The 27,012-nt window shown below is 41.5% G+C and overlaps 1 protein-coding gene across 1 annotated transcript in view; it reads left to right on the top strand.

Annotated features, from left to right (window-relative positions):
• The first annotated feature begins 1,417 nt into the window (after nt 1-1,417).
• The window catches only part of LOC146455509 (uncharacterized), a 35,489-nt gene continuing 9,894 nt past the window's right edge, over nt 1,418-27,012 (top strand). The window contains exons 1-16 of the mRNA XM_085094251.1: nt 1,418-1,576; nt 5,533-5,603; nt 6,349-6,507; nt 7,410-7,583; nt 8,168-8,329; nt 9,176-9,346; nt 10,297-10,473; nt 11,106-11,294; nt 12,963-13,103; nt 14,109-14,267; nt 14,992-15,159; nt 16,026-16,187; nt 17,040-17,201; nt 18,806-18,979; nt 20,081-20,248; nt 21,408-21,557. Of these exons, the coding sequence (XP_084950377.1) occupies nt 5,546-5,603; nt 6,349-6,507; nt 7,410-7,583; nt 8,168-8,329; nt 9,176-9,346; nt 10,297-10,473; nt 11,106-11,294; nt 12,963-13,103; nt 14,109-14,267; nt 14,992-15,159; nt 16,026-16,187; nt 17,040-17,201; nt 18,806-18,979; nt 20,081-20,248; nt 21,408-21,557 (2,374 nt within the window). The 5' untranslated portion in view covers nt 1,418-1,576; nt 5,533-5,545. The remainder of the gene's footprint in view (nt 1,577-5,532; nt 5,604-6,348; nt 6,508-7,409; nt 7,584-8,167; nt 8,330-9,175; nt 9,347-10,296; nt 10,474-11,105; nt 11,295-12,962; nt 13,104-14,108; nt 14,268-14,991; nt 15,160-16,025; nt 16,188-17,039; nt 17,202-18,805; nt 18,980-20,080; nt 20,249-21,407; nt 21,558-27,012) is intronic.

Here is a 27,012-nt window from a genome sequence, read left to right as displayed (position 1 = left end):
CACTTACTTGATTAAGAAAGTTCGGTGATAAAATGGTATGACAAAGGAGAGCATGGTATTGAAACGGACTAGTAAAACATTAACGCCACGATTGTGCAGCTCATTAGAAACTCAATTGCCTGGCACACTATTTGTTACCATATTTAAGTGGTTTCCTTTTACAAAGTGACCGTTTGAAACAGGTCAAGACAATAGAAATCAGCTTGTTGGGACTTAGTTTTGGGTGACCGCGACCGCTTAATAGAGGTGACCGTTTAATACAGGTCAGGATTACAGTAATTAAGGGAAGTAATTTTCGGGACTTTGACAACTGACCGCTTAATAGAGGGTGACCGCTTAATACGGTGCCGCTTAATACAGGTTCGACTGTAGGCCATTTTACAGTTGTGTGCTTAGTGACCTGGTCTTGAATTGGAAGCGAGGCTGGGGTTGACCTTGTTTTGATACAGACCTCACTGCTTTTCATATGTAAATGCAAATAGTTAGCATAAGAACAGTATGATCTACATATGAAAAGCAGTGAGGTTTGTATCAAAGCAAGGTCACCCCCAGCCTCGCTTAGAATCCTAGGCCAGGTCGCTTAGCATACAACTGTAAAATGGGCTATTATGCCAAATGGACAAGCATCCATCTGTTGGAAACGAGCAGGAACTGGAACTAGTTAAATTCGCATGTGACAGGAGCCGATGAGTAAACTCATGGGCTCCTGCACGTGATCATTTGTAATCGGATTTTTCGGATTATTCTTTTTTTCTCTCGAAGGAACTCTGGAACATTACTTCTAAATGTAGCGGAATTTTTATCTTGTACGTCGTGAGTAGCGGAATTCTTTCTCAAGGAATGTTATGATGTAAATCTTCGAGTTTATCAAGTATTAAAGAGTTTGGTCAAAATACAAAACCATCCGAGGGAGGGGGGGTACTCAAAAAAAATTTATTAAGATCCGACCCCTTACCCTTTTATATACCATTTTTAGCAGAAACGGTACCCCTTTCGTATACCTTCAATTGACAAATGGTACCAGGCCTTTCGTACACCTTCCATTGGAAAATAATGAAAGGCCCTTTTAAATACCTAATTGACAGATTTCCCTACCCTTTCATACATACATATGCATATACTTTGACTTGCGAAATCCCTACTAAACTGTGAAAAAGGTGCCCCTTTCGGGCGGAGCCTGGCCATTACAATGGAGTACCCCGGGGGGAAAGGTGGGTAGCACTTCGGCTATTTCTTCCATTCTACAGATGACTTCTGTTCTGGAATCAATTCCTTCTCAACATAGCTACGTTAGCTAAAGCTGCATATCAAATAATTCGGCAGACGAGCAGCCAAAGCCTTTTCCGGCTCTGCTCTCACCAGTGACAATTGTGAGAGTTAAATATACCGCATGTTGTAATATCGTGTTACATTACATGCCTTCGTCTGGAATATACATACACTGAGATGTCAAATACCAGCAATATCCGGCTAAAAATATTCACAATCCTGTTAAGCTATCGGTAGACCAAGCTGTTTGTCAATATAAAGAGAGACGTCTTCCAACAGTTTCAGACTTTGGGGGAATCAAAGCAGGGTAAGAAACCATTATTTTATAACCGGACGTGTACTCGAAACTTATAACGCGGGTCTGATGAGCGGAAATGGAGCCTATTAGATAGGAACACATATATATAAATACATGATCGCTAGCAACACTCATAATATTCGTAGAAGGGGAATCAGAATTTAGATAACTTTAAGATATACATTGTATAGTGTATGTTTATAAAAGAGTAAAGTTCAGCGATCTGGTTTAAAACGGGAGTTTTGGGGGTCTAATTACAGGACATAAACATTCGACGGAAAATAAATGGCAGCGCGAAGCGATGCTGTCTCGAAGTTAGTCCGTTCACGGATGATTTGTAACAAAAATTGTAAACATTCATCCAGCATGCTCGTTTTATTCTCACAACCGGTAATTCTTCAGGTTACTGTTACTGAAAAAAAAAACCCGAAATTACCCAGAAATACGAATACGTCGAACACATCTTTATTACACGAGCTCTTGGAATCAAAACAATGACCGTGTTGTTCTAGCAGTCAATCAGGGTTAATACTTCCTTCCTTGAGTGATTATTTAATCAGTAGGCCTGCACCTTTCAAACTCACCGGTGCCGGACCCTTATAATCTGCACATGCATTAATCTTTTAGAGCTGAAAACATTTTCGTCTGTCGTTCCTTCTTTTCCAATCATCCCCCCCCCGCTCTTGACACGCGACAATACCGATATCATTGCCGCTTTCGAGTGGGGTGGAGTGGGGTTGGAGCTTTACAGTCGGCTTCTAGCTACCTATATAGCCTTGTATCTTCAAGTTGGGTTACCACAGTAGACCCCTGAGGTTGTTTACTTACTTATTTAGGGCTGGGGTGGGGTGGGATGAATAATTTACATCCCTTTAGTATTTTTTCCTCATCGAAGTTTCGATTTCGAGTTCTCTAGCCCCAATGTCATCGATTCGTATACTATCTTGCTTATTTCATAAACAAAATGAGTTTTAACGCTTCTTGTTACTTAACATAATTTAATAATCGTACAACTGATGGTACTCGCGGTCAAACAGTGTTATTTTTTTTTTAATTGGAGTCCTTTGCAGTTTGCACGCGTCCACCCCTCCCCACTCCCCCCACCCCCCAAAAAAACTGATCGCAGGTATTAGGTGGGTTATCACTGTCGCGTAGTTTTACGAGAACGAGATGCTGTGGGAGCGTTTACTTGGGCGCCGTTGTATTAGGAGTATCTGTGCATGCAGGTTAGTTCAGTCTTTGGTGACAGGTGAACGATAAAAGATTCGCTGAGAGTCTAAGGCATCATATTTGCGATAAACGTGATGTAGTTCGACCGAAAATGTCACGCAAACAAATTAAACACGTCGGATTTTGTAACCATGAGGTGCATCTAAGATAATGATGGATTTTGGTGACAAAGGAGTATTTGCGGTTCCAGTGGTAATGATGAAGTTTGGCGACAGAGGGGTATTAGTGCGAATACCTTTCCACCCTGATACCCTTTTTCTGGGCTTTCCATGAGAGATGTTCCAGCTTTTTCACTGGTAACAGCGCACGATCGCAAAATGTCACGCAGAACGTGACATGCGTTCTATATGGGACGCGTGCGGATAAGACAAACCTCACAGAACATCCGATTTTAATGCAGAAAGTTAACTCAACGAATCTATTTCATGATCACTGGAATAGGACAGAACTTTAATGACAAAATCAAAGCGCGTTGTGAGTGACCAAAGAATGAACTATTTCAAATTATGTCTACAGTAATTTGTTTATTAAACACGCAAAAAAGAAAATAAACTTCACTCGCACTGGAAGGCAACGCAAAGGTCGAAGTGTACGTTCATTCTTTTAGTGTACGTTCATTCTTTTAGTGGTTTTGCGTGATTGCCAATGGACAAAATATCATGACACAAAAGAGAGTGTTTCCAGGATTTAAAAGGGCTTTAAATGAAAGAAGCAGGGTTTATAAAGTGGAAAGACACTGCAGCTCCCGTGGCGATTGAATAACAAGCAGAAACCGTCCAGTTTTCCTTCCAAGAACAGCCGAAAATATTTTCTTTCTGAATGCCGCGTTGCCGGATGAAACTTGATACACGTGAATGATTTTGGTTGCCCAGCACGTGACCGATTTCTTCCCGGTGTTTTCAGCGTGGCAATTCCTTTCTGCATCCAAACGACGGCTTCTTTCAACGTTTTGTAACATCGGAAGGGGCTTTCAGTTTTGCTAAAGCCCGGGTGCTAAAGTTGCTATTTTGGCTTTATCCAACGTAAAAATAAAAATGCGTTTCGCGTTGCGGTACTCAGTTGTTGTTGGTATGAATATGCAAATTTTCGGCGTTTACGTTTTTTCCAATGAATCGATCTTATCGCTAACACTCGACTCCGAAGGAGGGATTTTTTTTTCAGATTCTACGTTTAGCGTGTCAATTTGGCGTGCCCGTGCGTTCACCTTTTTCCCTGTTTCCCCGTGAGGATCACATTTTGGTTTTATCCAAGTGAACGTAAATAAAGAAATTAATTCGTCAAGCGTTGATTGTCACTATGCATTAGCAAACTTTCAGTGTTTACATTTGTTCTGGTGAATAGATCTTATCGCTCACACTGGACCCCGAATGAAATTTATTTTCGAAGCTTTAGTTTTAGTTTCCTACTTTACCCTAAGCCTTTCACCCACGGAATGGTCTTGAACGTTTTCTTTTTTATATTGCAGACAGAGAAATGAAATGTTTTGCTCGGCTGTATGTAAATTCAGTGTTTACGGCCTGATCTTATCGATTACGTTTGACACCGAATGGGGATTTATCGAGAAGAGCCAAAAGAGCGTCTGAGGTTAATTGAAGTCGAACTTTTGGAAAATATCCGTCCTGAAAGGAAAGTTGCCCCTTAGTTTCGTTCAATGGAAGGAGTTAGCAGATAACACACATACTAGCTGTTTTCTTTTAAGAATACGATATTCGTTGTGTTAATTTTACGTCCTTGTTTTTTGTCCCGTAATGGCGGCTTATGATGAATACATGCAGACTCGCAGACTCGGCCAACATGTAGCGCACGCGCAGTAGATCACTGCGTTTTGGCGTATACGAAGAAATCTATTTTATAACTTGGCGCTCCGCCCAAGTAATTACAAATAAATTACAAATAGAGAAAAGATAAGGATAGCTCACTTCTGCAGAAAACTAATTTCCCGTGCCGTCGACTCCGTCTATGCACATTCTCTATTTATTTCCATGACCAATCAATCAATCAATCAATCAATCAAAACCTTTATTTAGACACAATAAGGACATATTTACAAATATTTTTGTCCTTATAAAGACTTTTAGAGGGTATGGATAACCTGTGAAGTCAGAATGAAACAGTACAAAGGTCTAAAGCCTATGCTCATTTAGTTTGGTTCCATGATCACCCTAAAGCACGTTGAGAGACAGTCCATTCACATATGAAGTAACCAATCAATCAATCAAAACCTCTATTTAGAAACGATAGAATTCAACTCCCTCCTCCCCAATCCCCCTCTGACAGTAATCAATAAACTATCGCAGGAGCCACCTGACTATCCGAATAAACCCGAAGCTATCCCGACTTGCCGTGAAAGCTCGCGAAAAAAAACACAAAAAATGGAATGTTGCGCTCCAAAGGCTGTAAGGCAGCAAAGCGTCAGGGTTGTTATGACAACCCCAACTCGAGGTAAAAAAACACTCCTAGCCAAAACCGTCAAAATGGCGGGAAAAGTTAGCAATTTTGGGATTTTCTCGTCACAGGATCCTGGGAGTGAGGTTGGACAGCGTTCTTTTCACCACCATTTTGATACCGAATAGACCCTGGGTACAGGCTTTTGACGTTTTGGGCTGGACTCAGAACTGCATCCTACAAAGGTGCCTCTTCTTGAGCGCTACTGAGTCGCTTGCGTTTTGCACTTGTGCTAATGAGCGGTGGCGGCGGCCATTATTTAGTCTAACTTTGTTGTTTTTTTCTTTTAGCTCATCTAACATCATGAAAACATTTGTCATCTTACTTGCTTTCTTGGTGAATGTTGTCGCAAAGTCACCAGGTAACATTTTTCTTTTATGGCCGAAAATAGCTAATCAAGGCTGCCTGACAGAAGCTTTTTTTCGTCTAGAAAGTTTCGCGATAACCTGCTGAAAGAACAAAAGAAGTAAATTTGGTATAAAAGAGTAAAACGGCATAACATGGATCATGAAAATTCCAAATAAACTTAAGGAATGGTGGTAAAATACTTCTAGACTTTCTTTTTCTCTTTCTGTTTCTTTCTTTCTTTTTTTCTTTCAAACAAGATTAGCTCATCATCGAAGACAGCGTGGCTACATGGAACACATCCAGTTTATCGTAATCTCTAATTACCGTCAAACGAAGCATCTTGAGCCTAGCTGCTTAAACTTCTCAAGATTCTGTTTGTTTGTTATTTGAGATTTTGGATAATGAGAAGAAATTAATTATTTAGAGCAGTTTTCAACTGAATGTCGAAAGTATTTTTTAGGCTTGGTTTGTTTTGACAAAGTTCGCGCCATTTCCTCAACCAATGGGAGCCAAATCAAAACCAGTAGTAGCTTGCAATTGGTCGCACGCGTTTTCCCGCGCTTGGCTGTTTCATTACGCTGTTTACGACTGCTGTGATTGGTCAGATTTTGGTTTAACGACATTCAACCAAAAACCGTTTGAACAAGAAGAGCTCAGGCTACCGGTGAATGACCCCCTCGCGTTTGTCAAGTAGTTTGCATTTCATTACTTCAAAGTCTTACGGAAGACTTGATAAATACTAATTTTACCCTTTGCAGACTCCTGCCCGAAGCCACCGACAAATCTTCTCTGTTTCATTGGTCTGAAGAGCACTTGCACCAACGATACAAAGTGTTTGGCAGGGACGTTGTGTTGTAGCGATGGCTGCAGGAACCGCTGTAGGGATCCATCTGAAAACAACAGAGGCGCTGAGCAAGGTACAATCAATTTTGCTTCCTTGGGGTTTCACTTCCGGGTGAGATAGTATTTAGAGGTCTCAGAGATGGGTTGTGTCAAACGTGACGTCAACGTTATTGTGAAATAGCAATTCTGATTGGACTGAAGGTGTAACACTAGCGACACGCTCAAAGTCAAATTTTTACGAGATTCGTTCCTGGAATGTTGGTAGAATATTGTTTGGCAGCTATATTTTCTCCACTGGGGAAAATGTGATGCATAGGGGTTGGGATATAATCACTGGCACACTGGCTGAAAAACAAAACCCATGCTATTCAGAGTGGGTGAGATTGTCCACTCTCCCTATTTTCCCGTGCCTTGACAGAGAGTGAGTTGGTAAAGTTCGTCGAACTCCTAGCTTAAAATCAAAATTTAAGGAGAGCAGAAAACGAAGGAGGGGAGAGAGGGTGTGTGAATTAGATATCATGGAGTGGGGAAGGGAGAAAAATTTGCTATTTCCGATTTCTCTCGATCCCGTTCCCTCGTAATCTTGAGCTCTTCCTGGAGTTTGGTATCTCGCGTTCAACGTTCACTCAGGAAAATAGGCGACTCTTAATTATTTTAGGGCCCATTAGAGTGTGGGAATTGGAAAACAACCTGCCAACATTATTGATTTGGGGAGCAGGGATGGCGCAGTGATGAGAGAACTCGCATCCCATCAATGTGGCCGGGGGTTCAGTTCCCGGACTCGGCGAAATGTGCGTTGAGTTTGTTTCCGGGTCTTCCGATTTTCCTTGTCTCCTCAAAAACCACCTACAAAATTTCAATTCGATCTCGAGAGTGTCCCCATACTGTGAATCGCATTCGATCATCTCGTCACTGAATTATGTGCTATACAAATTTACAAATTTTTTAATATTTATTATTTATTTGTTTTCTACAGCTACTCCTCGACCTGGGACATGTCCATCCCAGCTTAAGCCTCCATCAGGGCTGTGTGCTTCTGATTCAGACGAGTGCATGTTTGATTGGGACTGCGAAGGAACAACAAAGAAATGCTGCTCAAACAACTGCTTCAAGGAATGTGTGGAGCCTGCACTGAGCGCTGCTATACGAGGTATTAATCTGGAACAAGAGTTCTGAGAGTGGGGGAAGAGAGAGGACGAACCCTGCTTACAGATACCTCAATACGGACATAAAGTCGCTTCATAAGAAAACCTGTACACGGTGTTTTCATTTGCACAAAATTATGCACAAGAAACAAAGCTAAGTAAGACATTTACTAAGACCTCGTGAACTAAGACAGTTTTGCTCAACGGTTTTATTGACCCCATCGATCAAGTTTTAGCCACAGTACCGTTAAAACAAGCAAAAGAAAGATTAAAATCATAGATTAACCACACAAAAAAATTAAATTACAAGGTGTTTTTGCTTTGGCGGAAATTACAAAAAATATTGCTTTACCGAAATGCGAATCAGGTAACCCAGAAACGTCTATGAGAATGATGGGAATGTTTGAGGTTGTCCTTTTTTCCTAAAAACGTTTCTCAAAAGGACGGAAATCGTCCGTGTCGTTTGTGTAGGAAAATTACAAATTTCAAAAAATGTTGCACAAACGGAAGGTTTTGTAATTATTATTCTTTAAGTTTACTTTATTTTATCTGGTTTTGTTCTAATCTTTGTTGCACGCATTTTAATTAGGCAAGTGCCCCCCTACCAAGAAATCTCTTCGGTGTCACATGAGCCTCAAAAACCAGTGTGTAGATGACTCGGAATGCAGTTACATTGTAGGAGGTGTTTGCTGTTTTGATGGCTGCCGCAGACGATGTGCTACTGCCAACCAATTTCCAGATAGACTAGAAAGTAAGGATATCTGATAAAATATTTACTTTGGGACCTCCACTTAGCCAAGACTTTTCAAACTCAGCGTTTGCTTTTCTTTTTTTTTTTTCCTTTTTCATGGAATGAGAATATTGCCACCCGTTACCTCCTCACCCTCCTCTTGCCATCATCATCATCATTACCATCAACAACATCATCATTATCAGTCCCAAGCTCGTTATCGTCATCATCATTCTTACGCTCATCGTCGTCATTATCATCATCAGTCATTCTCACTACCCATTACCCTTTCGATCATCATTATTCACCTCGATCACCCTTGCCATTATAAACATTTCCATCCTATCAAACATCATTTCAGTGATGGTCTTCGCCTCGCCATGCATTAACAAACCCAACTGATCTTTTCTGGATAATCATTTTCAAACATAACGTAGTACATGTTGAGAATGATGTATTTTTCAGTGATGACACAGGCATACTCGGAAAAAGGAAATCCGAGTGCTCCTATCAGGAGTCGAACCTAAGACCTTCCGATTACCAGTTCGGATGCTCTGCCACTGAGCTACAGGAGACTCGTGGGAGCTAAAGCCATTAAACTAGGTTCATGGGACAAACATCCTGCATACTGCTAGGATTGGAATGTCAATGTGGCATATGCGCAATGGAATAAACGTGATGGAATATGTTAAGCCTGGTGAATAAATGAGAATGATGTATTATTCGGTAATGACACAAGCTTACTGGTACCCATGCTCGTTCTCCTACACATACTTTTTTTCCGCCTTGTCATTTATACTATCCACCTTAAAAGTCATATGAATTATAGTTCACACCTGCTGAAGACAATTCTCATTTAATTTTCAGCCGCGAGACCAGGTCGTTGCCCAAATCTTCCCGATCCCGAGTTCTGCATTGCCGATGCTGACGAATGTGAATTTGATGGGGATTGTTATCCTGGGAAGAAGTGCTGCAGTAACACGTGCTTCAAAAGATGTTTGGATCCATTGGGTGCGGCAATGGGAGAAATTGCTGCAAGTAAGCCTTTCTTAAATAGAAGAAAGATCCTCACAGTTACTTACGCTACTTCAGCTGTTGCAAAAAGAAAGCCTCAAAAAAATTCGGGCTTGAACGGGATTCGAAACCATGACCTCTGCGATGCCGGTGCAGTGCTCTACCAACTGGGCTATCAGGCCAACTGGGAGCTGTTCATATTGTGAGTTCGTAATATTCCCGTGAAGGATGGGTAAATGAATAAATGGGAATATTCTTTCGCACTCATTTATTCATCCTTCACGGGTCTATTACGAACTCACAATTTTCAATTGACTTCGACTGTCGAATGCGATTCGTGTTGGCTTTGGGCTTTTACCTTACAGTATGCTCTGTAAGTTGGTTAACAAAACGCAAGCTAAACTGAAGCATTACATCATCCCATTAGAGCAGTGTTCCAATGAGTGTCGTAAAGCAATTACTTTGGTAAATCACAACAGACGTAAACAGCGCAACGAACCAATCAGAATTCGAAGCAAATAAACGTGGCATGCGTGAAGCCCGAGAAAACGCGTGCGAGCGAGGCACGATTGGTTTGTTTTATTTTGCTTCTCATGTGAATTTTCTTTGTAATTTTCTAGTTTTGTTTACCAGAAATCTCGTACCCAGAGTCCTCAGGCTCGTTGGGCAGCGGTTGGTTGCCAGTAGAGAGTCTTTCTTGGTCGCCCACCCATTGACCAAAAAGCCTGAGGACTCTGGGTAACGTACGAAACTGGATTACCAGCCGTTTTTTCGCAGAAACGAACCCGCGCTTTTATCCTGATCAAATCTAAGGCCTGAACACGCAAATACAGCTTTCTAGTTTGGCTGTTTGATGTTTAGTTTTGCTGGCAAAATTTAAAACGTTTCACAAATCAAACTTTTCAACATTTTTGGTAGTGCAAAAGTTCTTGTTCTGCCTAAAACATTCATATCTTTTATCGTCTAATCTTTAGTCACCCAAGGAGCAGCAACTGGTAAATGTCCCATTGTTTCCAGTTCTAATCGCTGCCACATTGGACTTGCGCACACATGTAACAACGACGTAGAATGCCCAAACGGTAGCTACTGCTGTTTTGACGGCTGTAGAAGAAAGTGCCTGGAGCCTAGTGGCACATCTGCTGGGGCACAAGGTAATGTGGAAACCTGACATAACGCTTGGTTACCATTTGAAACTCTTGTTGTTGTTTTTGTCGTTGTTTTGGTCGGGCGACAACTTTTGGCAGAACTCAAAGCGGCCTATACATTTTTCTTCCAATGTGCACGAAGTCTTAGCGTGCGTTTCTATGGGAGAATCCGAAAACGGATTCATGATCTCAGATCATTTGGATCATGGTGCATCAAAGGAACCGACGAATTCACTCTGGACAAGGATTTGTCAGTTCCTTTGATGCACCATGATCCGAGTGATCTGAGATCACAAATGCGTTTTTGGATTCGCCCAAATAAACGCACTCTTGATTAGTTTAATGAGCTCCGATTATATGTGAGTTTAATACATGACGCTAAATGGCCTAACTAAAACTGGAATATTTCCATCATATCCCACGCTCGTTTTGTTACCCAGTTTTTCAAACTTAATTTATTCATATTGTCACTGATAAAAACTGAAATAAATGACATTAAACGTTGTGAGCAAATATCATTGAGAACAACAACAACAAATACACTGCGATGAATGACGTTGTTTAAAAATGGAATCTGACCGCTTAGCGTTTAACTGAAGGGACGCTTCTCCTCTTTATTAACTGACATCATTTTCTAGGAGAATTTAAAAATGGTACTTGCCCGTTTCTTGCACCACCGGAACTGTGCGTGTCAGACGTGGATGAATGTTTTATTGACTGGGACTGTGTTGGGAACCGGAAGTGTTGCTCTAACGGATGCTACAAGGTTTGCGCGACTCCTACAGTGCAAATACCAGGATTGGGCCAGCTACAAACTGAAACAGCAGGTACGTTAAGTAATGTTAAGGCTGGTTTCCATATGATCGCGGATCGCAGATCGCAATGAGGTCTGTGATCGTCTACGATTATATGGAAACATACTTCTGCGATCGCAGACGATCGCAGGAGATAGAACATGGTTCTATCTTCTGCGATCGTCTGCGATCGTGATCGCACGATCGCAGACGATCGCAGAAGTATGTTTCCATATGATCGCAGACGATCGCAGACGATTGCAGACCTTATTGCGATCTGCGATACGCGATCATATGGAAACCAGCCTTTAAAAACACGAGGCACAGCCGAGTGGTTTTAGACCCAATGAAACACGTGCTGCGAGTTTTTTGAACAGCTTCAAGAACATTCCTGGAAAAGCGTGTGTCAAGAGAGTTCATAACAATGATGCTTTTGTGAACTTTTGAAATTAGCATACGAGAAAAACATTAAACACCGCATACTAATAAGGAGGAGGTTTTTTCGGATATAAAACCACTGCACGTGATGTTTTATCGACCACTTGATTGGTCAATGGGCTTATGAATTATTAATTAATTTTTGAAGCTTAGTAGGACACGTTCAGTTGATAACTGCAACATAACAATGCTTCTTTCTATTTTCCCACGTTATTTGCTAATCGGAGTGGTTAGGTTGGGTTGAAGGGGGGGGGGGGGGGGGGTCTCGGTTGTGTAGTAGCTAGCACATCGGACCTTTGATCGAATTAACTATCGATCAGTTTAAGTCATCCAGTCAGTTTAGCTCTTAAAATTACTTTAGATGACCAGTTAACTTTTTGTAGCTTATGATAACATAATTTCGAAGTGTGCTTGATTATGCTACTATAAGGGGATTTTTTTTATTTAGTAGTATTAGTGTGGTTTTTTATCCGAGTGTCAATAAACCAAAGCCACAGTAATAACTCTGGCCAATCAGGATTGACACAAACAGGTTAATGAACCAATCAGATTGGAAGCAAACTCAGGTAACCAGTGTCAAGCGCAGGAACAGGCGTGCGAGCAAGTCACGATTGGTTTTGTATCTCATTGGTTGAGAAAGTGGTGCGAGTTTTGTTAACAAATGTGCATTTAGAAACTGAAGCAAAACCAATGTAAATGCGAATTGTTTCGTTTTGTTGCGATTGACAGTAGTAGTGGTGTTTTATCCAAATATTTTTAAGTCTAATTTTTTCGGAAATATTGATGCGTCTAGTGGGTCGCAAATAATTTACAGCTAAGTCCTGATGTGAAGCTCTACCGTTTTTCTTGTTGTTTCTCTCCTTTTCTTCTTTTAGTCAGTTCTTCTTTATAGTTATCAAGATGAAAGCTTCATAAACAAAACAAATAAATTATTGTTGCCATCATCATCTTTATCAACATAATCATCATCATCATCATTACAGAAGGGTAGGCGTTTCAACGCTAAACTGTTCTCTGTAGTGGCTTTTGTTTTCTTTAATAGACAAGAAACTTGTTTATTTACCTATTCAGTTATTTATGTATGTATTTATTTATTTATTTAGATAGACAAGAACTTAACACCACCATGCGCCTTTCTCCCCAAGATTATAAACCATTTGTCAATTTTGCGCAAGCTTTACACAATTTTTCCTATGTAGAAAGTTGTTGTTGTTGTTGTTGTATTTCTCAAACCTAAACCTGCATCTACGTATTTCTTTACAGATCGATGTCCAGAGCCTTTCGCTTTCAGGTGTTCCTTTTCACTAAAGCATCTATGTGATGAATCTAGTGAATGCTTAACAGGGACGGTGTGTTGTTTTGATGGCTGTCGACGAAGATGTGTTCCCCCTAAAGGGTCGCCAGGTATGGCATTTTTGTGTCTGTAGACGAAACAACTGACCTCTTGTACGACATAACCAACAAACTCTTGCCTGTAGTAAGAGCGAAAGCTAGATTGCATCATTGATATCTGTCTGGATCATAACCGAGAAATGCAAGCGCTGTGGACGTGCTTAGAAGATGAAGACATTGTCTGTGCACGTATTGAGTACCTTGTGTTTGTGAAACGATTTCAACTACACAGATCCTTCATTTCGCTTGCCGTACAAGTTGAGTTTACTACGCAAATAAATGCCCTATGCATTGTTGAGTTGATTACTATGAGATCAACAGGCCATTTCCGAATTGCTTTAAACCTCACTATGAAATCGAAGCTCTCCCAAACGTTTTTCATGCGAAAATTGCTAATTTGCATAATAAAAACTATGCACGAAGCCCCACTTTCATAGTGAGGTTCAAAGCAACTCGGTAACGGCCTGTTACAACTCAACTTCGGGTGGAACACATCGTTATACGTGGCTGCTGATACGTGATTAAACGTGATTAAATAATCATTAGACGGAGATTTAGAATCGCGTTTACGGAAAACGTGAGATTCGCGTTTATGTTTTCTTGAAAATATGGGTACATTGATGAGAATACAGTCAACCCGCGCCTTGTGGACACCTCGCTATTACGGACACTTCGGCAATACGGACAGCAACTAAATTCCCGGCCAAAATAAGTTACAGACATTTCACTGAAATGAATTTCCGCTATTACGGTCTCTCGCTATTAAGGACACTAGCTAGCAGTCCCGTGGGTGTCCGCAATAAAGGGAGTTGACTGTAGCACAAAATAATTCTGGCCTTTCATACTAAAGTCAAACTACTCAATATTACTGAGAAACTGAAAACAGCGAGCGGCAAATGAAGGATAAACATTGTCACTAGGTCATTTCTGCTGTTAGCGAAATCTTTCTTTTGTCATCGAACGTTTTGCGTGACGCTTATCGCTACGTAGCTTTAATACACTTTGAATTTTTCGAAGATACTTGTCCTAAACCGGCAGAAAACCTACTATGTCTGATCGGGCTGCGGAACATGTGTGTGGACGATGCATCGTGCGTAAAGGGAACTCTCTGCTGTAACGATGGATGCCGCAGGCGCTGCAAGGACCCATCCCATTTTAGCAGGGGTGCAAAGGAAGGTAAGGTTTAGGTGCCCTAGTTGACCAAAAGTGGAAATACACCTTAATGATCTCATCTCTGTCAACCCAACAGACTAGATATTCTCTTATTATACACAAAATATTATCTATACACCTGTAAAACACTTTTTAAGACGCCCAACTCTGTAGAATTACAGAGGAAAATTGAATGGCAATTGAAACTTGAAAACTGCTCTTCTGTTTGACAGCAACACTCCCCGTCTTAATCGTTGTAATCTTAATACTTTTTTTTATTAGTACGTGCCTCTTGTATAGTATGCTGTATTGTTATTAGTTGACTTTGTTCTTTATGTATATTGTTGTGTTGCAAATAAAATAAAATAAAATAAAAATCTCTGTCAACCCAACCTTTTTGGCCACGAATTTCAACTTTGAGCCATCGAAAAGTAGTAGTTCCTGGCATTTGTGCAACGACGCTAAACTAAGGAAAAGCCGGTGCCCAAGTCGACTTTTCTGCACTTAGCTGCGCGAAAGTCACTTGTTCTAAAATGAAAAAAATGAAGCCATTTCTTGGAATGTTTTGCGTGGGTGAGCCAAGATTTCCATTTGCTAACCGAACATTTTCTTTTAGGTCACTCGAGCAACTTTGGAAGAATGACCACTACGTTTTGTACTTTAGTACTTATTTTCAAACGAAAACGTTTGACATTGAGAAAAAAAACTTTATCCAACATTTCGAAAACGTTTGTTGGTTAATCTTCAGGTAAACCTCGACCAGGGACTTGCCCGTCTCTCTCTCCGCCATCGGAGTTCTGTCCGTCAGATTTTGATGAATGCAAATTTGATTGGGATTGCGAGGGAGCAACGAAGAAATGTTGCTCAAACACGTGCTACAAAGTCTGCGCCGAGCCCGCTGTTGGTGCAATTAAAGGTAACTGAGTAGAACCAATTAGTCGTTAAAAAGATTAGACTTCCAAGATTGCAATACAAAACAAATATATTTCCGTTCAATACACAGATAGATACATAAACAATAACTAAAACTAACTAGGATATTAACAACGGTACAATATTATGTTGTCATACGTTAGAGAAATAAGTGTAAACCTGCCTTAAAAAATACAACAACAGTAAAACCTGGTTTTCACTAGCGACGCAAGCAATAGCGCAAACATATGAATGCTTATTTCACCATGAAAACGGCCTCGGCGCAAGCATAAACACAAGCGAAAGCACAAGCACAATGATCCAAATTTTTCCTCCTCTTGTGCTTGCGTCGCGTTCGTTTTCACTTGACATAAAGCTCCCATGCTTGTGCTTGCGCCTGTGCCTGCGTCGGTAGCGAAAACCAGGTTTATAAGGGTAAACAAAGCCAAGAAGCTCAACATTCGGTTTGCTCAACAACAGCGTTTACTGTTTACTAGCTCGGTGCTTCTTTAGGAAAGAAAGGGAAAAGGGTATGGAAGTTCTAAAAGAATTCAAAGAAATTTTTCAAAAGTTCCCTAACTGTTTACTCATTCTCATTTTTACACCTTAATGGAGGGTTGTTAACAACAATAACAACAACAACCACAAGAAACATTTAATCTTTGTTTAAAAATGTAAATTATATCTCAAAATTTAAAATCACTGTAGAGTTTACTCGAACAAGGTAAAATCGTTACGTCAATGACTGGAACTTTAGTTCAATTCCTCTTTTGACAAAGTATTATTAAACATTAAACAATATAAAAGATCTGAAGTTAAATGACAACCTCTATTTGCAACCGACTTTGTTCCTGATTTTTTAAATTCCAGATAATTGCCCAGCTCCGACAAATCCCCCGCGCTGTCACATCGGGCTTCGAGGCCAATGTACCAATCACACTGACTGCAGCTTCATCTCCGGTGGTCTGTGCTGTTTTGATGGTTGCCGCAGACGATGTGCCACTGCAGACGGATTTCCAGGCAAAATAGGAAGTAAGGAATCCTAACAAAGGGTGCTTCAAATTGGAGCTTATCATATAGAGTCCTTGGAAAACTGTTGGCCATATATTGCTTGTGTTTGTGATCATACTTTTTAGCTCCTTACCCTATCACAGTGTTGAAACTTTCGGGTTTCAAGACAACAGAGATCTCAAACAAGTTAAAGGGACATTGAAAATCGAAAAGACGCTATTCCGTTGATAGCAGCCAAGATATTATAACCAAAATTCCATGAAAGGACTATCAGAATGCAAAGAAACTATCCACGGATATCGTCTCCGGGGGATGACCAAAGTAAAAATGGGTTCGCATTTGAAAACGTAGGGCCGACGTGTTCAATTTTTGCTGTCGTAACGCACTAAAATCGGTTGTACTATTTTTTGGTTCAACCTTTCGTCTAGGTAGAATCACTATTAATATTTCTTTAAATTAGCGATTTAGATATTCATTAACACAGTGTTTAAAGTTTAAATCTAGTGAATTTTTGCCCAAAATCATCTCCTATGATACTGCCATGACACCCTCCTTAGTTCATAAATGTGAAATATAAATTGCAGATTTAGACATTTGAGTCATAGCATCTTGTAGACTTCAACGTCCTGTGAAATAAATGCAATTTAGCGTCAATTTAGACTTAATATTTCCCCTACAAAGTGTGATATAAGTTTCCAACTCTTTTAACAGTAATTTAGGTCATAAGTAAACGCATTTCACCAGTAGTTGTCGTTGAAAAGACGCGTGATGTATGTCACTTGATTCTTGTCGGTAGATAAAATAGGCCCCCTTGTATGGGTCTCTTTTTATGGTCGGAATACCTGACTGACTGTCTACCCTTTTTGTTATCAGTTCCTAGGCCTGGCAATTGTCCAGTTCTGAAGCCCCCTGAGTTCTGCATTGCGGATTATGACGAATGTGAGTTTGATAACGACTGTTTCCCTGGGAAGAAGTGCTGCGGTAATAGCTGCTTTAAAAGATGCGTTTCTCCAAGTTTTGATGATATTGGTTCAGGTAAGTTACGCATAAATTATTTGTGAGGAGTTAAGCGAAACTGAAGTTAAGAAAAATCGAACCCTCTTTAACCCTCTCCAGCTCTGGATTATATTCCTTTTTAATCCTTAATCCTGGTTTACACGTACGACCCGAGCATAAGCGTAAGCACAAGAATGTTTACACGTGCGATAAGCATAAGCATATAAGCATAAGGTGACACACGGAAGCACAGAAGCATAAAAACTTGGCGCAATCGCGCGGCCGGGCTACATTTTGGCGCGAGTTTTGATTCCAACATGGCGGAAAATGGCAACGCATGAGTAACTAGAATGTACGCTGACAACTTGTCACTGTTTCAGTTTCCATTCTCTTGTGCTTGTGTTTATGCTTACATCGTTGCGGCGCACGTGTAAACCGGAACGACGAAAGCATAAGCACAAGCGCAAGCACAAGGCGCTTATGCTTGCGTGGCACCGGTTTACACGTAAGTTTCTTGTGCTTATCCCTATGCTTGCGTCGTACGTGTAAACCAGGCTTTAAGTGCGCGTGAGAGCGTGAGAAGAAATTGCCAATACGTCAACCCAATACGAATAATAATCTAAGCTTACAAATCTCAAAATTTTAAGAATTGTCCAACAGGCCTGTCAATAACAACAATTCATTCGTTTTCATTCAAAGGGGCTGAATATAAATCAAGTCAGAAATCCGGCTGGGTGGGGCAGATTCTATTTCTCAAAATCTAACAAGTTGTCCTTGAAAAGAAATAAGCAATTCGATATCAAAAAGCTGTCTTTGGCCAGAGTTGAGGTAACCCCTCCCTTTGCCTTCTTTCCTTAAAGAACGTTCGTCCGAATGACCGAAGTTATTTGTATTCTGTTATGTTTGGGTAGTGGCGACATACTGCTGGGGGTAGCCCTGCGATGAACTAGCATCACATTTGGGGGTGGGTCTAGCAATACTCCTAGTTGCTTCATACTATAGAAGCTAGGTTTTACTCCGGCAATGCAGGCCACTTTAAACATCCTCTTTCCAAGGGCTTTTTCCTTGTAATTCCCACCTCTCTCAATTTGCAAGGGAAAAGTATCGGGAAATAGGTTGCCACTTTGGCTAGAAGTACGACTTTACCATTCTTGAAAAAATTAACACTCAGCCTTATAGCACATCCTATAGCTAGTACATGCCGCTTTGCGCGGAATAACCTAATTTTACAAGTCAACATTGCTGTTTTTTGAAACGTTGTTACGTCCGCTTGTAAGAACAAGAGCCCATTTTGAAACTACGAGTATTAAAAAGTGTACAAATTGGATTGACACCATTTTGAATGGTGTGCGTGCGAAAGAAATAATGCGTATTTAATCAACAGCATTCTTCATAGGGAAGAAATTAATAAGGTCTGCTACAAGAATGATCTGTAAAGGTCAGCAACGTAACTTGTCAAACTCAAAAAACACGATCGCGAATCTTGATCATGCAGGCCCCAGAGGAACCCGTGGGCCACCCCCAAACATTGCATGCTCTAATGGAAATTTAACGCTGAACAGGGTGCATTTTTGGAGGTTAATCTTGCCTAAATTACATTTAACCACATTTTAAAGTTTAAAAAAACGTATTATTTACTTTAGTCTCCACAGACCCTGGAAAACAGTGCCCAATCACTACACCATCCAAGACCTGTCACGTGGGCCTTAAACATATCTGTAATAACGATGATGAGTGCGTGAATGGTACCTACTGCTGTTTCACTGGCTGCAGAAGACAGTGCTGGGATCCTGACACTCGATCGTCTGCCAAACTAAGTAATGTCTCCAAGCAGTTTAACTGCTGAGTGTTAATCTGTGTTTAAGGCTGGCTACAGTTTCTCAAAGAAATTCAATATAGAAGAAAAACTAGGCCAATCGTGACTGGCTCTTATTCGTCTTCCTGCTCTTAGCGGAGGTAAAATGTAATGGAGAGATTTAGAAGTGCGTTTAAAGGCAAACGGTAAACTTTGGAGTTTCTCAAAAACAAGTACAAAGGTGAGAATAGTACAAAATAATTCTGGCCTTTGATGCTAACGCAAAACTACCCAATTTTACTGAGAAACTGAAAACAGCGAGAGGCAAATATAGGGTAAACAGGGTCACGTGGTCAGTTTTGCCGGCGCTTGCCGTTTGCCGTAGACGTGATTCTAAATCTCTATTTACAATGACTTCAGGTGGCTAATTATGTCATTGTGTTGCTTGTACCTGTTCTTATTAGTCAGAGTGTTCAGTCCGGAATAGCGTTATGTTGTCATTGCCGGTTTTTGCCAGAATTGTCAGTTGCTATGTAATAGTCGTCTGGATGTCATGACTGTTCTTGTTCAATCGATCCCGCTTACATTTTGCTTCAGTACATTGCATGACCCATGAATTCTCGGTGTTTTTGGACCAGTTAGGGAATCCGAAATCTGATACCGTAGCAACGTTGCCCGTGGCTTGGGTGAGGGGAGGTGGAGTCGTTGAGGCGCCATCACTATTCGCCTAGAAGCGAAACCTTTTAACGTTACCTATAGAATACCAATGCCCATACCGTTGCCTATAGAAGGCATTTAGTAGTTATAATACATCGAACGAAGGCCGCCATCCGCATCGTGTTGTGAAACTCTACGTCACATTGTCTCTTGTTTTAAATACCGACAAAAGCCATGGATGAGGGGTTACTCGTGATAAGTGAGATTCTAGCGCCCTCAGCCATTTCTTAGCTCATAGTAGGAATTTTATATTTGTCCGACTTACCAGTTAATTTTATCGGCTCCCGTCCTCAGCTATCATAAAGCATTTCTTGGTCGACAGTTTACGAGTTTTGCCAGTTATCAGCTATCAGTTGTGAAACAACAGCACCACTTGATATGATTTCTATTTTGACTTGATTTTAAGACAAGACAGGCACGTGCCCAGTCCTTCCACCTGTGGCTCCTTGTGTGTCCGACGTGGATGAATGCTTCATGGACAACGATTGCGTCAAAGACAAGAAATGCTGCTCCAATGGCTGCTACACTGTTTGTGTTTCTCCCGTGGAGAACAGCCTTGCGCCTGCTGCAGCAGGTAAGGAACAAGAATTCTGATTGGTTACGGCCTTTAGGTATATAGGGTAAAAATTGCTGAACTAAAACTCTTTGGGACCGCCTTGAATCGACTCCAGAAGGATACAAGATACAAAGAGCCGCGCAAATGCGTTGGGAAATTTTTATTTAAAAAAACCATTCGTAATTTTGCGTTCATAGAGGGAACGTTTTTCTCCCATACAAAACCTTTTAATTTCGCTACAAGCAGCGCTTAGGGTGACGCTCAAATTATCGTTCGTGACTGTAGCATAACCAAGGTCAACAGGTTTGCTTGTGAGCAAACGTTACCGGCACAGAGCGCAGAGGAATCAAAGTTGCGGCTAAACTCAGCGCAAATCGAATTGATTTGAATATCGACGAAGGTAACTAAATAAAGTGTCATGTATTGTATTAAGCACCGCACCGGATCACGGAACTTACGGGCCGGCGACGTGCTTTACCGAAGGAGGCACGAGGTAAGTTCGTTAAATCCAATTGTTGAAATGTAGTTCTGATACGCCCACAGTTATTGCTGTATGCGGTTTTATGTCTTGCTGGTAATATATCAAGAGACGAGTAACAAGATTTCAAGACGATGTGTTCGCTCACGTTCACGTACAACGTTATTTCCCGTTGAATTTTGCCGGAATTAAGATCAAATTTGACTCTCCTTTGCTCCCTAACGTGGGATTACTTTACTGCGCGCCTTACTGTGCACCAAACCGTTGTCGCCAGACGGAGCTTTTGACATCTCTTCGAAAACCTTTCTGGTGTGACTTCTATCGTTAAAATATGTGGAAACATAGTCAAAAACAAACCAAAACGTTTGTCCAGTAGCAATGCTACGTGCGTCGCACTCAAAGTGGCAATAGTCCTTTTTCTAGTGCTGTGCTTTATGACCTGGGCCTTGTGTAGGAGCGAGGCTGAAGTTAGCTTTGTTTTGATACAAACCTCAGTGCCTTCAGTGGTAAATACAAACAAATATCCATAAAAACAAGATGATTTACCAAAAACAGTTACATGTAGTTTATATAAAAGCAAAGTCAGAAACTCCAGCCTGGCTTCCACTCAAAGGCCAGGTAGCTAACCACACCACTGTGGAATGGGATATTCCATATTCCTATTGAAAAGAGCTCATCTCTCTTGGATTTTTTTTTCAGTCAAGTGTCCCCGTCCACAGCCTCACCGCTGTGCGAGTTTTCTAAAGCCTACATGTGACGACACCAGTGACTGCTCAAAGGACAAAGTTTGCTGTTTTGATGGATGCCGAAGGAGATGTGTTGATTTGAAGACTACATCGTCGATAACAGGTTTGTAAAATTGATTTTAACTTTTTCTCTCAGCTAGTTTCTCTTTCTATTCCTTTTTTTCTCTTTTCTAAGAAGAAAAAAGGGTCACTTATTTTCTCATACTTTTTTGCCACTAAACACTTGAAATTTCAGTTACGCTAACCTTTCAGTCCCTAAGAACGTTTTGATGGACTCAATGACAAACTCAAAAGTCCTAATTGTGTTTTTTTTTTTTTTTTTGTAAAATAATGAAAGAGAAGTGGATTAGAATGGTCACTCTTAAGCATTTCATTCACGGACTCAAAACTTAGACCAACTTTGTGCAGCATAATTATTAAAGAGCACCACAGGAAAGTACTGCTCAGTAGCGTTCACGTAAATCCAGCATCACAATTTAGTTTTTCCTGAACAGACTCAAACTGTTATTACCAGCTACCGTATATAGTATAATAAACAGCACCTCAGGAATGTACTGCTCAGTAGCTTTCATTTAAATGGTCACACTTTAGGATTTCATCCACAGACTCAAAACCTAGAACAAGTTTAAAACAGTAACTCGCTAATTCGGGCCAGTTTATGTGCTGATGTGCCGACACGCATAGAATGATCGATGATGATGGCGATAGTGAAGATGACGATGATGATGATGATGATGATGATGATGATGATGATGATGAGGAGGAGGAGGAGGAGGAGGAGGAGGAGGAAGAGGAGGAGGAGGAAGAGGAAGAGGAGGAAGAGGAGGAGGAGGAGGATCCTATTTCAGGTCAAATTGATGATGGGGCCATACGCATCACTCACCTTCTAAAGCCCAATAAAGATGGGTACTACATAGATAGTCTTCGAACAAACTCTTTTCGGGGTAGTGGTGTGCGGATAGCGGCGTGGCAAAGGAGCGGGCGATAGAGGCGATCTTCGCGGGATTTCCCCGTGCCTGGGCTCTTGCTACCCGGCTTGCACTATTCTGAAATAAAAACATGAATAAAGACTGTTCAAAGTCGTGGAGCACCTGGAAACTAGCGAATAACTAAGTGTATTTTTTCCACGTTAAATAAAGTGTGTATGTGTGTATGTATGTAAAAGTCTATACCTAATTTCGAGAGCTCGAGCGTTGATCTAGTATTGCTTATGTGTCCATATACATGGTGTACCTCACATTCTATTGAATATTGCAGCATTCCAAAACGATCTCAGTGTCTAGTCTACAATTGAGAATAGGCTATTGTGTTCGTCGTGTTCCGACAATTGTGGAAATTCCCCGGCGACCAAGTCAACAGAAGAGGATTAACTTAAATTACTTGGTGTCATGTTTCTATTATTTCAAACACGATATCTTGCGGCGCGCACACCAAGGGAGTCGTTGTGTTTTGAAAATGTTTTCTCTCTGCATGTTTATTTATCTACCGCTGTTATTACTGTTGGTTGAAGGAAAAGGAAACATAACGGAAGGTAGGTGGAACACAAACGATTTTTTTTCGTTGCCTATTCGCAAAACGTTAGCGGTGTTACGTTCCTTTCAGCGCACGAGTGAAGTGTGTTTAAATCTCTCCTAGGTGAACTCTGATGCACCCTCGATAAGAGCAGGGTTTGGAACGTTCCCTACAATCCCAGGCCCCCCATTCTAGGCCCCCCATACCAGGCCCCTACCCATCCCAGACCCCCGATACCAAGCCCCCCATACCAGGCCCCCCATACCAGACCCCCGATACCAAGCCCCCCATACCAGGTCCCCCATACCAGTCCCCCAATACAAGGCCCCTAGCAGAAGTCCCCCCATACCATACCCCCCCCCACCCCCTTGAAGCCCTGCAATACAAAGTCCTCTCAAAGCGGGTTCGTAATATTCTGTCGTAATATTATTTTACACAATAATAGCAAGCCCCGAGGTACAATACCAGGCCCCAATGAAACGAAATTAAGTTGTCTCTTACGCAGGCAACGATATCAAGCGCCGATATCGTAAGATTATTCGACACAACAATATCAAGCCCGGAGATACAATACCAGGCCCCAATGAAACGAAATCAAATTGTCTCTTACGCAGGCAACAATATCAAGCCCCGATATCGTAAGATTATTCGACACAACAATATCAAGCCCCGAGGTACAATACCAGGCCCCAATGAAACGAAATCAAGTTGTCTGTTACGCATGCAACAAATATCAAGCGCCGATATCGTAATATTCTTTCACACTACAATATCAAGCCCCGAGGTACAATACCAGGCCCCAATGAAACGAAATCAAGTTGTGTCTTACGCGACAACAATATCAAGCCCCGATATCGAAAGATTATTCGACACAACAATATCAAGCCCCGAGGTCACAATAAGCTACAATACCAAGCCCCAATGAAACGAAATTAAGTTGTCTGTTACGCAGGCAACAATATCAAACGCCGATATCGTAAGATTATTCGACACAACAATATCAATCCCGGAGATACAATACCAGGCCCCAATGAAACGAAATCAAATTGTCTCTTACGCATGCAACAATATCAAGCCCCGATATCGTAAGATTATTCAACACAACAATAGCAAGCCCCGAGGTACGATACCAAGCCCCAATGAAACGAAATCAAGTTGTGTCTTACGCGACAACAATATCAAGCCCCGAGGTACAATACCAGGCCCCAATAAAACGAAATCAAGTTGTGTCTTACGCACACAATATATCGTAAGATTATTCGAGTTTTACCAACATGCGATGCGAGGCACCATGCGAGGCGTGCGAGGCATGCGAGGCAGACGTGCGAGGCATGAACAAAACATGCGAGGCATGAACAACCCCAAAATAAACTGCTAACCGTTAAGCTAACCGGGGAGCTATTTAAGCTAACCTGCGTGCTATTTAGGCTAACCGGAGTGCTCTTTAGGCTACCGGAGTGTTTTTTAGGCTAACCTGAGTGCCTCACACGTCTGCCTCGCATGCCGCGCACGCCTCGCTGCCTCGCTCTTTGTAAGGACCCGATTATTCGACACAACAATATCAAGCCCCAAGGTACCATACCAGGCCCCAATGAAACGAAATTAAGTTGTCTGCTACGCATGCAACAAATATCCAGCCCCGATACCGTAAGATTATTCGACACAACAATATCAAGCCCCGAGGTACAATACCAGGCCCCAATGAAACGAAATCAAGTTGTCTGTTACGCATGCAACAAATATCAAGCACCGATATCGTAATATTATTTCACACTACAATATCAAGCCCCGAGGTACAATACCAGGCCCCAATGAAACGAAATTAATCTCTTACGGCAGCCAACAACATCAAGCGCCGATATCTGTAATATTATTTCACACTACAATATCAAGCCCCGAGGTACAATACCAAGCCCCAATGAAACGAAATTAAGTTGTGTCTTACGCGACAACAATATCAAGCCCCGATATCGAAAGATTATTCGACACAACAATATCAAGCCCCGAGGTCACAATACCAAGCCCCAATAAAACGAAATCAAGTTGTGTCTTACGCGACAACAATATCAAGTCCCGATATCGTAAGATTATTCGACACAACAATATCAAGCCCCGAGGTCACAATAAGCTACAATACCAATCCCCAATGAAACGAAATCAAGTTGTCTGTTACGCAGGTAACAATATCAAGCCCCGATATCTTAAGATTGTTTGACACAACATTATCAAGCCCCGAGGTACAATAACAGGCCCCAATGAAACGAAATCAAGTTGTGTCTTACGCGACAACAATATCAAGCCCCGAAATCGTTATTCGACACGACAATATCAAGCCCCGAGGTACAATACCAAGCCCCAGTGAAACGAAATCAAGTTGTATCTTACGCGACAACAATTAATTAAGCCCCCGGCCGATATCGTAATATTATTCTACACAACAATATCAAGCCCCGAGGTCACAATACCAGGCCCCAATGAAACTGATGAAATCGTAACTGATGAAATTTTCAGACGACGGATTCATTTCAGGTGGCTTGCAACTGCACATAACTGGAGTACAGCATCACAAGAATTCAGAGACCAATATTTTGTTATGTACGACATCCGAGAATGTCTTGGATGTAATACATTGTACAAGGATGCCCCTGGATATATGCGTTGTGGAAAGTCTGGGAAGAGCCTAAGATTTTATTCAGAATCTTCTGACGATCGGAATCCTGGTTACTGCTCAGCGTTTTGTGCAAGTAAATTCGGCATGTATTCACATCCACTCGATGACTGGGAAGGTTGAAAAAAAAAAAAAAAAAACGCATCGGTAACTTACAGACGTTCAAGTTACAATCCTGGCAAAAACTCGGTCGGGACGATTACCAAAACTCAACGCAAAATACCTCCCCGTCTCATGATGCATGAAATGTTGTGATGTTATACTGTGAATGAAGTCTGAATTACTTGGGTGGCTATCAACATCTTAATTTGGGGGACGGAGGGGGGGGGGGGGGGGAGGGCGACTTCCAAAAATTCGCAATGACAGCACGACTAAGCTAATGGCAATTGGTTAGAGATATCCAGATCAAATGTACACTGCAAACGCCATTTTCGTAGCAGGCTGTCCCAGAAAATATCGCACAAAACTTTTTATCTAATCATTAAACACTTGGCGGGTAGCTGGGCAATAGACTGTTCACTGTACCCTATTTTTCTGTAGGATTTTCGAGACTCGTATGCTTCTATCGAACTCCCGCAATCCTGGTTTGTAAAGGCAAGCGCAACCTGGGGAAGTGTCTAAACTACTGAGGGGAGCGGGAGTTTCTACCTCCTCCTCCTCCTCCCTTACTCAAAGAAATGACTAGGTCCCCCCTCGGTAGTTTAGACACTTTCCCCTGGTGCGCTCGCTTTTTTCAAACTAAAATGGTATTAGTCTCGAAAATCCCACGGAAAAATAGGGGACTGTGATCAGTCTAGCTGGGCAAAAGCACGTGAAGAGATCCTAGTGCTGACGTTTCTAGCGCTAGCTCGTCGTAAGAGGATTCCCTTTGAAGAAAGGGCAAACGCTCCAAACGTCAGCACAGTAATCTTTTTAATGTGGTCAACTAGTTACCTTTAGTTATCAAATTCGTTTACGAGCGGAGGTCATGCATGGCCTTAGACCTCATTGGTGTAATGGAGTGAAAACTTTTCTCGTTCAAACGAACCGTTTTTGGCCAAAAATATTCACGATTTTTCTCCCGGTGTAGGAAATTAGAATGTACAGGCGGTGGGCATAAAATTTTCCTGAGACAGGCACTTCCGCGGCTGCCTGGCGTGTAACTTCTAAAATCTCGGCGTATCTTCGGCGTGGAAGGTACACGGAATGCACCCTGGTCCGGCACTAGCCAAAAATAGTGAGCAACCGGAAATAGCCTTGTCTCCACCCGACAATGAATAGTCACCTCTGTTTGTGTGTTGTCGTGTTATAAATGTGAAAGAAAACAAGGTATGAATCCGATGAATCTTATCTAGGGAAATATTGAATCACAGAACGCTAGAATTTTGAATTTTAGTTG

Source organism: Pavona decussata, unplaced genomic scaffold, assembly GCF_977016875.1.
Source record: "Pavona decussata unplaced genomic scaffold, jaPavDecu1.1 SCAFFOLD_273, whole genome shotgun sequence".
Lineage (NCBI taxonomy): Eukaryota > Metazoa > Cnidaria > Anthozoa > Scleractinia > Agariciidae > Pavona > Pavona decussata.
The sequence above is the reverse complement of the archived record's forward strand: the minus strand, read 5'-3'. Positions and strand labels throughout refer to the sequence as shown.